Genomic DNA, 13,983 nt, shown 5'->3' on the forward strand with positions numbered 1-13,983 from the left:
ATTACTTTATTCGCATTCTTCTATAGACTGGGATAAGCCTGCAGCTTCTGTCCTCCCTTACCAAAAAAGTATGGCATCTACCCACTGGTGCTGGGCCTCTGAGCTGGCACTCTTGGGGCCAGCTGGAGCCCATTTCCTTGGCATGGGGGGATCTGCAGCCCCTGCTGCTCTGGAGTCCCAGGCACACTTTGTGTCCAATCCACAGTTACTGAAAAGAAGGAGCTTAAGGAAGGTGTAGCTGAATTTCCACTGCTACATGGAAAGATGGAAGTCAACAGGAGAGTACCCAAAGTGCATTGGAGCTTTACTGGGATCTCTATTAAGAGATCAGGGGAAATGATACTGAAGAGAGAGGCAAAATTTGTTTTTCCTCTTCTTTTTCTTTCTGTGATTGTACTCCAGATTGTACTCTTGTCATGCAGACTGCAAAAGGGTTTAGCATGGAAAACCTAAGAAGTTTTCAGGGGAGTTAAATACAAACCACAGGTTTTGGCTATGGGTATAAAGAAAGAAGAATAACCTTGGGGTATGGACACACCAGGCAAATTGTGCCGAGCAGTTTCTGTACAAATGAGTGGGATAAGGACTGAAAGGCATCAGAAGCTGCTGTTGGAAGTGGCCTCCAGAGGGAAAGCTAAACTACTTTCAGGAATGGTGTTTTGTTCTTTTCCTTGAAAAACAAACAAAAAACCCAAAGCCCCACTCCATATATATAGAAATATATTTCAGATGACCTCTTATTTGCCCATAGCTGCAGAGGAGGGTTCAGAGGTTTGATCCCCAGCATATAGGCTTGATTCTCAGACTTTTTCTATGCAATCCTTTTTAGGTTCTCATTCATGTCTCATGCCAAGTTCATTCTTCCCTCTCCCCTTTGCCCCTCTGGCAATGACCTAAGTTACTGAGAAGAAAGGTGTAACCTACTAATGCCATTTTTTTCACATGAGCTTTTATGTATAGAAATATTTTCGTGATCATAACTTCAGCATGGAGCCACTAAAAAGAAAAGAAATTCTTTTATTCTGTAATGTCCCTGGAGCTGGACTGACCTAATTTCCTTGTATAGTTCACCTGTTTGCCTTCCTTCCTTCCTGCCCTGGAATTTTCCATAGTGTCCCACTGCAGAGACAAGCTGCCTGCTGAGCACTGCTCTTGATTGTGTGGCTGGGCAGCACCTCTGCATTTTCCCTGTGCTCTTGCTGTGAATTCATTCTCTACTGCTCAGTCAGCCTCTTCTAGCCTGCCTGTGCCTGCCTCTAACTAATATCCCCCATAGGGCAGCCCCTTCCAAAGAACTGGTGTTTACTCTGTATCCCCATGTCAACACCTGCCTGCTCTGAGGGAGACTCTGTATCTGTCAGCTCTATCTTTTTTCATGAGCACCCTGAAATCCCCTGTGCCCATGGCAGGGAGGGTGATGTGTGATCCCCACCCAGATAACCATTCCTGAATGCAGCCAAGGGGCTGCTGCTGCCACCACTGCCACCGGCAGTAATTGCACTAGGATAAGGTTACAGGAATCATGATGGAGCTTAACAGAGGTCCAGTCTCTGGTATCTGCGTGGCCACTGTCTCCTTTATGTTCACAGAGGTAGAAAACTGTTGCCTGTATTTCTGGCTGTGCCAGGGAGCAGTGTGGATGATGTGCCAGCTCTGCTTGGACGATGTGCCAGCTTCTTTACTTGGCTCTGCAGTCTCACTTGTGCTGTACTTGCCACAGTGCAATCACCACCAAGTTTTTTTGGGGATTGTGAACTTCTGCTCAGTGAGGCAAAAAGTTAGGATCCTTTTTGAATCTTTGTCCCAGTCTGAATACCAGTCTAGGTATTCAAGGATAATGTTTCTGAAAACCTTGGAGTGTGTTTCTTCTGATCTAGAAGATGATTGATGTTTGTATTGAAATCAGACATGATATTGCATGGAAGGGTTCTGCTCTGTGAAATTCCCCTTCCCCTTGACCAAGGTTCCCTGATCTAATACCATATGTTCTGTATGAGGTATGCAAGTTTTCTCAGCTATGTTGTTGAGTGTTGTTTAAAAACTAAGAATTTGGTTTTGGCTGTCCTTTGAATGTCAGTTGGAGATGTGCAAAAAAGGGCCTGTTAAGATCCTCAGTTTTGGGTTGCTTACCACAATGGGTATTTTCATTTTCTTTCCATTTTTCTTTCCCTTTTTCTTCCCCTTTTTCTTTTTCTTCCCCTTTTTTTTTCTTTTTAGTATCTCTGTCTTTTGCCCTGGTGATGGAAGTGAAATAACAAATAGCTTTTGCATGGCTCATGTTCCAGCACTTGCTAGCTTCTGTTTCTGACTCTCCAAAGCAGTTACATTCCTTAGAAGTTCCTTTCCTTAAAAGTTAAATTCCTTTTGGTGTTCAATCCATAATTCTGCCTATTTACTATCTCTGCTAGTAGCTTATTCCTTACATTTTCACATCAAAAAAATTTCACTGTGGTCTTCTGGGAGGTTTTCTTGCATGAAAGCTACTCAGGCAGCAAGCACTCCATAACAAAGGCCTGGTGCCTCTCCCTGTTGTAACAAGACTTGCAAAGCAAGGATCTCACTTGGATTATCACATCTCTCTTGGCTTGTGTGCTTGGAGAACTTTTGAATTTGTAAGTTTCAGTATTGGAGTTAAGAGATGCTGTTTCTTGTCTGTTGTACAAACTTAATGACATAATGTTGTTGGCTGTGAAAGGGCTGCTTCACCAGAATTAATCTGTCCATACAACAGTTGGCTACAGCTGTAGAAATCCAGGCCTGTGCTGAAAATAACTTGTACAGTGAGAACTGTTCCTTTATTTGCTAAAAGTGTGTTCAATGAAAAAGATAGCTGGGGTTATAAAATTCAACAACTTTATTATGAACAATTTGAGATGTGAGTTCCTGACAGTCTAGATTTGTGGGCATCAATGGAGCAGCTCTAGGGTAAATTTGGCCTGCAGAACCTGGAGCTGGAAAATAAACTTTCGGAGAAACAGAATGGATTCTAACCCATCACAGACCAGAGAGGATCATAACAATCTTTTGACTGAACATTTTCACAACCTTCAAGGTCTTCTCTGTGAATCTTGTACAACAGCTGGTACTTTTTTACTACCCTTAAGCCTGTGGGCAATATTTCTTATACAAGCAAAATTATAAGCTTTTAAAGAGACTTTGTAGAAAAATTGAGCAGCTGTGTAGCTGGCCAAAAAGATTTTTTTTTTTTTTTAATCAAAATCTTCAGTGACAGCAAGGTGCTTGTTTAAAAAGACTTTCCCTGTTATAAATGACTGCTCTTCCAATTTCTCATTCTGCTTCTTGGATGTTACTGTGGAGTCCTGGACCTCTCTTGTTGGAACACATGATCCTCCTGCCAGAGCATGTCTATTGTGGGCACACTCTCTCTGGATTTTAGCAACTCTCCTGAAGTTTTAAAGTGTTTATCTTACACAGCTGAAAGTCTCCTCCTGTTTCACGAACTCTACACTGGAATGCAGTGGAAGAGACCCAGGGCCTGTGGCCACCCAGATTAGAGTTTTTTGTATTAAGGTCCCTATATGGTTTTGTTAGAGACTTCAGCTCTGTCTCTGTCTGTCTCTGCTCCTTGTTTGGGAGGCTGGTGGGAGGAGAAGAGCTGAAGGGGCTATAAAACCTCTGGGGTTTCAGATACAGAGTGTACCACCCCAGAGCAGCCATCCTCAGCCAAGCACTGTCAGGGTAAGTGGCACGGAACCAATGCATGATTTACAGGTTGCTGGAGGATTTCAATTAAATAATGTCAAGTGGAAGCTGTTCAGGAGGATGTACTGCTGCGCTGTAATTTGCTTAAAAGACTTATTAGAATTGAGTTGAAAAAATGCTTGTAGTATCATTACTGAGCTGTCTTTATTTTATATTCTGAAAGGAAAAGTTCTGCTCTAATAATTTAACTGATTCTACCAGCACTTCAGCATCTGTATAAAGAAATGGTTTGTGTAATGCCACTGCTGGAATTGCAGATATACTCTGGTTTAAATGAGCCTGTGTGACATTGGGGTGTTAGTTTGGGACAGAGTTCCTGGTGGGGTGTGTAGTAGTGTTTCTTAGCAGATTTGCTTTAGCGCTTTAAATCAAGTGTGAGGTGAAAGAGTGTTTCGTGGAATGTGACTGCAGGAAGAGCTGGAAGTATGCAAATCAGCAGTGTCTAATAGGATAAATTGAGGATGCATGTGTATTCATCCTTGTTTCTATGCATATGAAACTACTGTTCTGTAAAATGCCAAACATTCATTAACAAACAGGCTACACGCAGCACTTGTGGAGCTGGAGTTCTCTTTATAATTTATTGTGGAGGTTGGGGAGGTGATTGATTATATTTGCATGTAAAACAGGGAGAAGAAAGAGGCTAAAGACTGTTTATTGGGAGAAAAATTTCCTTTCTTCCACAGCACTCAGTGACATTTGCTCTAAGACCTTGCTACTGCCTGCCATGGCAGTCCTGAGCTGTAACTCACTGGTTGGTAGCAGAGCCCTCTGTCTGATTTTTCAACTTTTTGTGCTTTATTACTAAATATGGTTTTCATTTAGAGTCCACTAAGCTCAGAAATGTAGCCTCTCCTGCCCCCTTCTTCCCTCCCCCAAGTGATTTTTGGCATTGCATGAGCTGCATTGGTTTGAGCAACCCCCCTGACCTCAAACGCTGTTCCAAAAACAGACGGCTGAAAAGCATATTTCCTAATTAGGAAATGGTTTGTCCAAACCAGTCTGTTCATTCATGTTAGATAACAGTTGTACTCCATTCAGTACATCTTTTAATATAAAGAGCCTGAGGAGTTTATTAAGTGAAAAAAATGCAACTTACTTTCCTTCCACAGTTATAATGATAAAATATCTGGAATACAAAGTTAGGAATTCCCAATCCTTGTCTTCTCCTGGGAGCTCTGCCCACACAGCCTGCAGGAGCAGGGCTGCAGCAATGTCTCGTGGCTGCCTGGCTGGGGAGATGCAGAGGATCTCAAATGAGGCATTTGGGAGAACTGTCTGTGCCTGTTCCATCCATTGTACAGGCTTAACAGATTGTGGCCTCCCTTGCTCATTTGCCATGGCTCTTGCTGACCCCATTCTCATTTCTGCCTGCACTTCCAGTATTCCTGCAGCAGAAGGTTTTGGAGGCTGCATGTGGAGCCAGCTGGTCCGTGGATGACAGCTGTCTCCCTTAGCTGCTAACACACTGCAATTTGTTGAACTCTGCATGGAAGCCCAGGCTTGGAGTGGGCCAAGTGATTCCCTACCACACTATAAATTGTGAGCAAATAGTTCTTCTTGAGTCCTGGTATTCAGTGCTTGTTTCTGTAATTGACTTCAATACAAAGCCTTCAAAGCATTTTTATTACTCATATTATCTTCCTGTTGCCAGAGGAAGAAAACAGTTTCTTTTTACTGAGCCAAGGAGCCAACATAAATTGTTCTGTCACTCTACAAATGTAGTTTATTAGCTGCTTTGAAATAATGATAGATGTTATGGCCTGTTTTTAAAACACATACTGTCTCTGACTTAATTTTAAAGGTGGGTTTATTTTTCTGACTGAATAGGGGAGAACTGGATATGACTTGCTTCTTTTTTTCCCCCTTTTTTATTTGAAAAATTTCTACCTTTTTAAAAGGTCAAATGTAAACTTAATTGGCCATTTTCATCAGTGGATTAATATCTGCATCAGGAAAACACCCCTGGTACATGCCTAGCATTTAATATAGCTAGTTTCTGGGAAGCCCAAGACTAGAATGGGAAGTTGAAGTGCTCTTACCTTTTAACAGCTATCCACAAGTGTCAGGATTTTGTCAGGCTGATAGAAAAGCAGGAGAAATTGTGCTGAATTCAATGCAAATGAATCTTTGTTTTTGCAGCTGTCAGTCCAGAGTTCTCTTTTATCTCCCTCCCCCAGCCGTGGATTTCTGAGACCAAATTTAGATAAACATTTGCTGCTCCCTGATCTCTCTGCCCGTGCCTCAGGGCTGGAAGTCTCCTCTGGAATTCCCTGGATAATCTCTAGTGCACCCAGGCATGGTTGATAGCTCTCATGCTTTCAGAAGGAAGCCCTGCAGTCCTTGTGATTCCCAGCCGGGGCCGTTCCCCTCCTTGCAGGTTCTGGTGGCCAGGGTGGCTCTGCTACCTGAGCGTGATTTTGGTTTTGATTTAATTCTTCCCTGCTGTTTTCACAGGGTTCTGTTCTGTCTGGAAGGCCACGGGCACTGCTGTAGAAGATGTGTGAGGAAGAGGACAGCACTGCCCTTGTCTGTGACAATGGGTCAGGGCTCTGTAAAGCCGGCTTTGCTGGAGACGATGCTCCAAGAGCAGTTTTCCCGTCCATTGTGGGCCGTCCCAGGCACCAGGTGATGAACTACTTTGGTTGCTCCTTACTGGGCTTGTAGAAGGCTTTGCTGCCCTGTCCCCAGCTCTTCAGCCAGGGCCATCTGTGTCTGGGGCTAGTCCAGCCCGGGATCATCTGTGTAACACAGTATTTCCAGGCAAAATGACTACAGCAGCACACTCCCCTCTGAATCAAGGGAGGTCTCATGCCTTGTAAAGGAATCCTTTTAAATTTTTTCACTCCCTTCTATGCCATCTTTTCCCTTCCCCTTAATTTTGAATCACCCAGAGAACTTGGTGAGTAAAACTAGGCTAAAGAAACCCAACCCAAAATCCAAATAAGCCCCACACAGGAAGATCTGTAAATTCTGACTGCCCTTAAAGCTGATAATAGGTGATGTGCGGAAGACTAAAGGAGGAAGCAGAAGTTTTCATTTGGCTTTCTTCTAACCTTTCTGGCTTTATTAATTAAGCTGTACCAGAAATGGGTACCTGTCTAAGAGCTGAGTTTCCTTAGCTTCAAGGTTTACATTTGAGTATATGATGCACTCCACTATATTTTAATAGTTTGCAGAACACATTTATTATCTGAGCTGTTAATTATAGAGAGTTTATGAGACAGATCACCATAAGCATGAATTAGAGCAGCTTGTCTAGGTCACAACAAACTAATCCAAGTAATTAACAGGTCCACCTAATCCAAGGCCCTGGTGGAAAGAGGCAAGCTCTTTGCAAGATGAAGACTTTATATATCCAGCAAATTCATTTAAAGTTCTCCAGGATTGGAGAAATACCTGCCTTTCAATGCAGAAACTAGGACTGGAGGGCTAATTGATGCCTTTAGGAATTACCATAATTTGAAAAGTGCATGCAAATGCCATCATCTGTGGCTAGTGGAAATGATAATAATTGTTCAAAACCAAGCCATACAGTTACAGGGGAAACAAATACAGATTTCTAGAACCTTTCTTTCCTGATCATTTAAGATGGATCATTCCATTAAAAATTGCAAATCTGGGATGCCTGTTTTTAAGACATGGATTTAGAGATGCCAAGGTTTGGATTCTCTAATGATTAAGTTCTGATAGGAGTTTTATGCACTTAAAGGATCCTACTATATTCTTTTTTTTTTTTTCATTATTTCTGATTTTAACATAGACTCTAGTGTATATCCAGAGTAGTTTCCAGCTTCTGGTCCTTTAATAATTTCTACTGGATCCATGAAAATATCTATAAAGAAGTCCACACAGTAGATTTATTTTGTCCATCCCTAATCACAGTATTATGGCATTCAAAAGAGGATTAAAAAATGTTGAACCTGAAGCTTTGGGGAATGTAAATTGTGTATCACTCAATCTTGACCCTTAGATGGCACAATATCACCTTCTGCTTTTACTCCACTTTATTATCATTTAGCAGACTGTTCATCCCTAAATAATAAGAAACATAAACCAACTCAGTTTTCCCACTTTATCTTGATTCATTTAATATTGTACTTGTTCTGTTTACTCAACTGTAGTGGAAATATGAACTCCAGAGATTTAATAATGAAACATTTAATACTGGCAATTTAAGAGCAACACATAATACTCCATTTGTTAGTATTAGTAAACTATGTTGTAACTAGTATAATGGCAACTGGATTTGTTTCACAGCTGATGTTCTGTCTACTTTATGACACTATTCTCTGAGAGACTAACACAATTTGTATTAATTTATAGGGTGTGATGGTTGGTATGGGTCAAAAAGACAGCTATGTGGGTGATGAGGCTCAAAGCAAGAGAGGAATCCTGACCCTGAAATACCCCATAGAGCACGGCATCATTACAAACTGGGACGACATGGAGAAGGTATTTCAGCTTTGAAAAGTCAATGTGTACTACTGCTAAACAGAACTATTTGAACCAAATATTTGCAGAATATCCACTAAATTTTAGATGAAAGTGTCATGCTACCCAATATGGTTCAAGAAAAAACTTGTTATTTGGAACGGTCTGGACAACCCAACACACTGGAAGTGTGTGGAGTCACCCAGCACTTGACTCTCAGTATTGTAGAATTTGCTTGAAAGCAAAATCTTTTAGATGCCAAACATATCAACCAGTTCCCAATGACCACCAGCTTGAAAACAAGCTTAGGAAAGACTTCTTGGCCTTCAGACTGAAATCTCTGGTTGTTTTACTTCTTATCAGTGTATTAACCTCCCCACTGCCTCATTGGGCCTCAAATTTTTACAACTTGTAGGAACAAGTAATGTGGAGGTGATAAACACAAGTTGACTTTCAGCCTCACAAACCATTTATCTTCATTTCTTTTCTTGACTTCTTGGGCTGGCCTGTACAAACCAAAAGAGGAAACTGTCAAGGGACCCATTATCTGTTGAACTCTGTGTATGTTCTCTGAGTTGTTCTGGAACTGTTTCAGTCACTATTGAAATAGCATTGCTGGAACCAAATGTGTCCTGTGCTGTCTTTTCTCTTGTAAGAGTACTGTATTCATTTTCCTTATGTGTCCTTAAAGTAAGTAATATATTACTGAAGTAAAGCCTGAGGATGATGCTTTTCTTTCTACAGTTGTTCTGGTAGTCTCTGTGGAGGCAGTAAGAACAACTGCATGAGAAACATCACCAGCCTGTATCTAGAGCTGAAGCAGAGTGCTGGAGATCAGCACCTGTCTGGAAGTGATGCTGAGCTGCTGACTGATGGTGTTTCTTTCTCTTGGCTTCTCTCACTATCCTCAGATCTGGCACCATTCTTTCTATAACGAGCTCCGGGTTGCACCTGAGGAGCACCCAACTCTGCTGACTGAAGCACCCCTGAATCCCAAAGCCAACCGTGAGAAAATGACACAGGTGAGCCACACTAAAGGCATGGCATAGTCCAACCTTTCCATTCAACAGGACGTAAATGTCATCCTTCCAGTTAGTCGTGCTGTCCAGCAGTCTGTCTCTCTCAGTTATGGAAGATGGAAAGCACACAGTGACCACCTGTCATATTTACATATTATTACATATAGTTTAGAAAATCACTGTATCTGCTTTGGATGTGAGCACTCCAGTCTGTCCAAACTTTGTAATTTTAATCTGTTTTTATACTCAGGCCTATTATGAAATTATCTTTAATGTGTGCATATGGCTATATTAATATGATAAAAATACAGGCCAAATACAGGGAGATACATTACAGGACAAATATTTTTGGATTTAGATTTTGTATTTTCCTTTCTTGCTTTTACCAAGCATAGAGAAATATCAAAATCTTGCATTCTACCTCTCTTTCAGTAAATTGCTTCAACTAAGCTAAACCCTCTAGTGTAAAGACAATTATTTTAATTGCATTTCAGATCATGTTCGAGACGTTCAACGTGCCAGCCATGTATGTAGCTATTCAAGCTGTTCTGTCCCTCTATGCCTCTGGACGTACCACAGGTAAGCCCCAGGGGAACATGGCACAGGTGTTTGCAATGGTTCCGTGGGGAGGATGGCGATGAGCCATGTGTTACCCTCCCAAAGGGATCGTGCTTGACTCTGGGGACGGCGTCACCCACAACGTGCCCATCTATGAGGGCTACGCCCTGCCACACGCCATCATGCGTCTGGACCTGGCTGGCCGCGACCTCACCGACTACCTCATGAAAATCCTGACGGAGCGCGGCTACTCCTTCGTCACCACCGGTAAGGACACGCCAAAACGGAGCCTTGTTCAGTGGTTCTGCAATTGAATAGGCATGGGAAGGTCTCCAACATGAAAGCCCCTTGAAAGGCTAGCAGAGGATTTGTTTAAAATACGGGGAGGGTGTTGGAGGGTGAAAGGGAACAAGCGGTCAACGTGTCTGGGTCCTTCCTGCATGCCATTTTAAAGATTGAATCCTCCTTACAGCGGAGCGTGAAATTGTCCGTGACATCAAGGAAAAGCTCTGTTACGTGGCCCTGGACTTTGAAAATGAGATGGCCACTGCTGCATCTTCCTCGTCACTGGAAAAAAGCTACGAGCTTCCTGATGGTCAGGTGATCACCATTGGGAATGAACGCTTTCGGTGCCCAGAGACGCTCTTCCAGCCTTCTTTCATTGGTGGGTTCAGTGACTGTTCTGCCTTGGGAACCTGCACAGAAATACCAAGTCCCTATTCCCTTTTGTTTGTGCTCCATTACTGACTCACCCACAGCTATGCATGTGTCCTAGCACCCATTATAAAACAATCTTTTAGAACAGGTCTATTAATGTGGTGGGAAGAACTTCACAATAAACAATTAGCCAAAATGCTTTCCCAAAATAAACCCACAATGTTTATTCCTGCCTTCTGGCATTGGGCCTGTACCATTTTGTATGTTTGAATGTGCTTGCCAGGAGTGGGAAGAGGTGGAAGGGGCATGCAGGCAGCAGGACCTACTTTTATTTTTCCAAAAGACTGCTCCAAATCCTGAATCCATGGTTCATTGCCTTTCCGGAGCAAAGTCAAGACGATGCCATGCTAATCGACATCCATGAAGGCAGATTTGCAACTAGGTCACACAGAAATCCAGAGTCAGTTCTGCCAATAGGCAGAATTTCAACTCAGAGATAAAGCAGTTGCATGCCTAGAGGTATTAGGACATATTTTGACTGTTCTGTCTCTGAGCTGACTTAATTTGAAAAGAGAAAAAAAAAGGAAAAAAAAAAGAGAACAAATTATTCCAAGACCATATAAGGAATTCTTAGGACAATTGAGATTGCCTGCAGAAGCCTAGTGGAAACTTTGCTATTCCACACCCCCAACTTTCTTATAAGGAGGACTTGTTGTGTGTAAGGGGGAGAGGAGGGCTGTATATGAAGGAACTCTTAAGCAAATAATTTAGGCAACTGCAAAATGACTTTCCAGATTTCCAAAGCTCTGAGACTGATGTCCTCCAAAGAATCACTAAACAGCATGTCAGTTCTGCATTAACAATTTTAAGTCTCTGTATGGAGTTGCTTCCTCAGTGTTCTTCTGTACCTTCCCCAGGCATGGAGTCTGCTGGCATTCATGAAACCACTTACAACAGCATCATGAAATGTGACATAGACATCAGAAAGGATCTTTATGCCAACAATGTGCTGTCTGGAGGCACCACAATGTACCCAGGTATTGCAGACAGGATGCAGAAGGAAATAACTGCCCTGGCTCCTAGCACCATGAAGATCAAGGTATGTATGGTGCAATCTTTGTAGATTATATGAGCTGGCATTTACAGAGTCCTCAAAGATCTAATGAAACATGCAACACCTTACAAAGTGAGTGCTTTTAACACATTCTGAATCACATCTGGAGTACCTAGCAAATAATCACCAACTGGTAACTTTGGTGCTGGAAAAAGAGAGCTTTCTCTCATTTCCTTGTTCATGTTGATTTCAGTCAAATGTCCTAATGTGGCCAAAGAACAGCAGGAACCCAGGAATATAAATGTTCCTCTGGGGCTGTATGTGAGCTTCTTCAGCCCTTCTAGTCTGATGGATGTGGGAGAGAGGAAATGCTGGTTTTGTCTTTGGATTACAAGTTTGAAAGAGACCCTGACAAACTAATCTTTGTTCTGCTGCTTCAAGTCTTCTGTTTTTTGCTTTACAAACATTTAATCAGCTATACCAAAAGGAGTGCTCCATAGGTCATTGATTTTTTTCAAGCCCACCTAGACTGTCATTATGTTTCCAGAGCAATTATCTCCCCTTTTCTCATATATGCTCAGGAGTACATGAGTGCACCAGGGACAGGGGGCACTGAGGGTTGAGTCAGGCAGAGAATTTGAGGGTATAGATTTATATAACAAATTCTAAACTTTCCTGCTTGCAGCAATGGACAGCAGTAGCACATAGATGCAGTGTTTTTTGTTAATACCACAGATCACTGCTTTAGTATTTTTGTATAAAAATGTATTTTATTCATAGTAGACACTTGGACTTAATGTTTTATTTCTTGAACAGATCATTGCTCCTCCTGAACGCAAGTACTCGGTCTGGATTGGAGGCTCGATCCTTGCTTCCCTTTCTACTTTCCAGCAGATGTGGATCAGCAAACAGGAATATGATGAAGCTGGCCCATCCATTGTTCACCGCAAATGCTTTTAAATTGCTTTTTCTTTATATCCCTAGTGTGAATGTATTCAGGGAAGTACATTCTTATAATTTCATTCCATAAATCCTTCACCGTAATTAATCTAATTAATTGGATACTGTGTATTTCTTAAAATAAATTTTAAATACGCTATGAAATTGCTGCTCCTATTTAAAACAAAAACAAAAGCCAAGCCATGAGTGTGTGGAGATGCCATTACAGCTGGCTTGAAGCTCCATCTTGTGACATGAATTTATTATTACACTCCACTGGGCCTAACAGAAATGGTGGTACCTTTAGCTCCATGATACCAATGCCAGAAGATGCTCACCTGTCAGGCTGCATGTTCTCAAAGTTTAGCCTCAGAATACATTTTTATCTGCAGACAGAACCAGCCACGGTTCTTACAAAGTTCTAGGCAGTACCAAAGGAGCACGGCATCTGTTCAATATCAGGAATACCATGTTCAATATCATGGGCACGCTGCTTTCCATCTGCTCTATCCAGAAATATTATCTATCCACATCACTTCTTACTACCCAGCTCTCATGCTGGAAAAGCTAATTTCTTACAGTTCAGGGCCCAGGGGTGTATGATATGTACCACAACAATCCTGTGTTTTCTTTAAAGAAATAAAACCTGTTCCTTTGGGAGCATATCTAAACACTAATAGTAGGTCAAACATTTGACTTTTCTATTGTATGCCCTCAGGATGAGTGCAGCCTATTATTTTTATTTTGTGATTTCTAGCAAGATCTAAAGGGTAATTAAGCTGGCTTAATATACTTTCTTTTCAGAACTTTTTTTTAAAGGGGGGGAGTAATGTGTTCAAAGCAGCTAAAATAATTTTGACAATTTTCTTTTTCTGTGATTTTTTGATTCCATTTATAATCTTAAACACATCAGCTAGAAGTATATGCTTAGAAGCTGAAGCCAGTAAAACTGTCTTAGAAGTATATATGTATGAATAAAGAATTCACTGAGACAGACCTGGAAAAGGTCACTTCTAAGGAACTTGCTGCAATCTATATTCATTAGAGTTCAGGATAAAGGATACTATTTATTTTTGTTAACCTATTTTCCCCTCTCAACTCAATAGTTTACCTCACTTGCCTGTTACTTGTTACGTTTCAAACTGTTAAGTTCTTTGCAACAGCACCATGTTATTACCATGTCTTCATAACCCCAGGGTTTCAGATCTTGTCCAGCTTCTGCCTGTTCACACATGTTGCAAAGCTCTTTGTACTAACCTTATTACTTAAAGTATAGGTCATCTAGGTTCTTGGAACAGTTACTAAATAAACTCTTGTGAAAGCAAATAACTTTGTATGGCTCTTTCTTCTAACTATGTCTAGATCTTTTTATCTAACTCTAGATAGATTGTGTAAATCTTTTTCGGGATAAGAAGTCTCTTTCAATTTAAAGTCTCTACTGATAGGTTTCTGGAGAAGACACATTTCTCCAAGGGACTCTGATGCATCCCTACTATCCCAAAATGATGAGGATCAGCTCTCAGGTAAAGGATCTGGATATTTCTAAGTATCTTCTGTTCAATAGCTGAAACTGAGCTATAGAAGTTGGACAGGAAAAAA

General features: G+C 41.4%; 1 protein-coding gene across 1 annotated transcript; it reads left to right on the forward strand.

Annotated features, from left to right (window-relative positions):
* The first annotated feature begins 3,664 nt into the window (after window positions 1-3,664).
* ACTA2 (actin alpha 2, smooth muscle) lies at window positions 3,665-13,524 on the forward strand. The gene is made up of 9 exons (XM_054276820.1): window positions 3,665-3,699; window positions 6,181-6,351; window positions 8,050-8,178; window positions 9,069-9,179; window positions 9,671-9,755; window positions 9,840-10,001; window positions 10,207-10,398; window positions 11,309-11,490; window positions 12,262-13,524. The coding sequence occupies exons 2-9, from the start codon at window positions 6,223-6,225 to the stop codon at window positions 12,403-12,405; spliced, it is 1,134 nt and encodes a 377-aa protein (XP_054132795.1). The 5' UTR covers window positions 3,665-3,699; window positions 6,181-6,222; the 3' UTR covers window positions 12,406-13,524.
* The last annotated feature ends 459 nt before the right edge of the window (window positions 13,525-13,983 follow it).

This window comes from Melozone crissalis, unplaced genomic scaffold (genome assembly GCF_028551555.1).
Source record: "Melozone crissalis strain CALT ecotype California unplaced genomic scaffold, PUWL_Pcris_2 ptg000019l_1, whole genome shotgun sequence".
In the NCBI taxonomy this organism is placed as follows: Eukaryota; Metazoa; Chordata; class Aves; order Passeriformes; family Passerellidae; genus Melozone; species Melozone crissalis.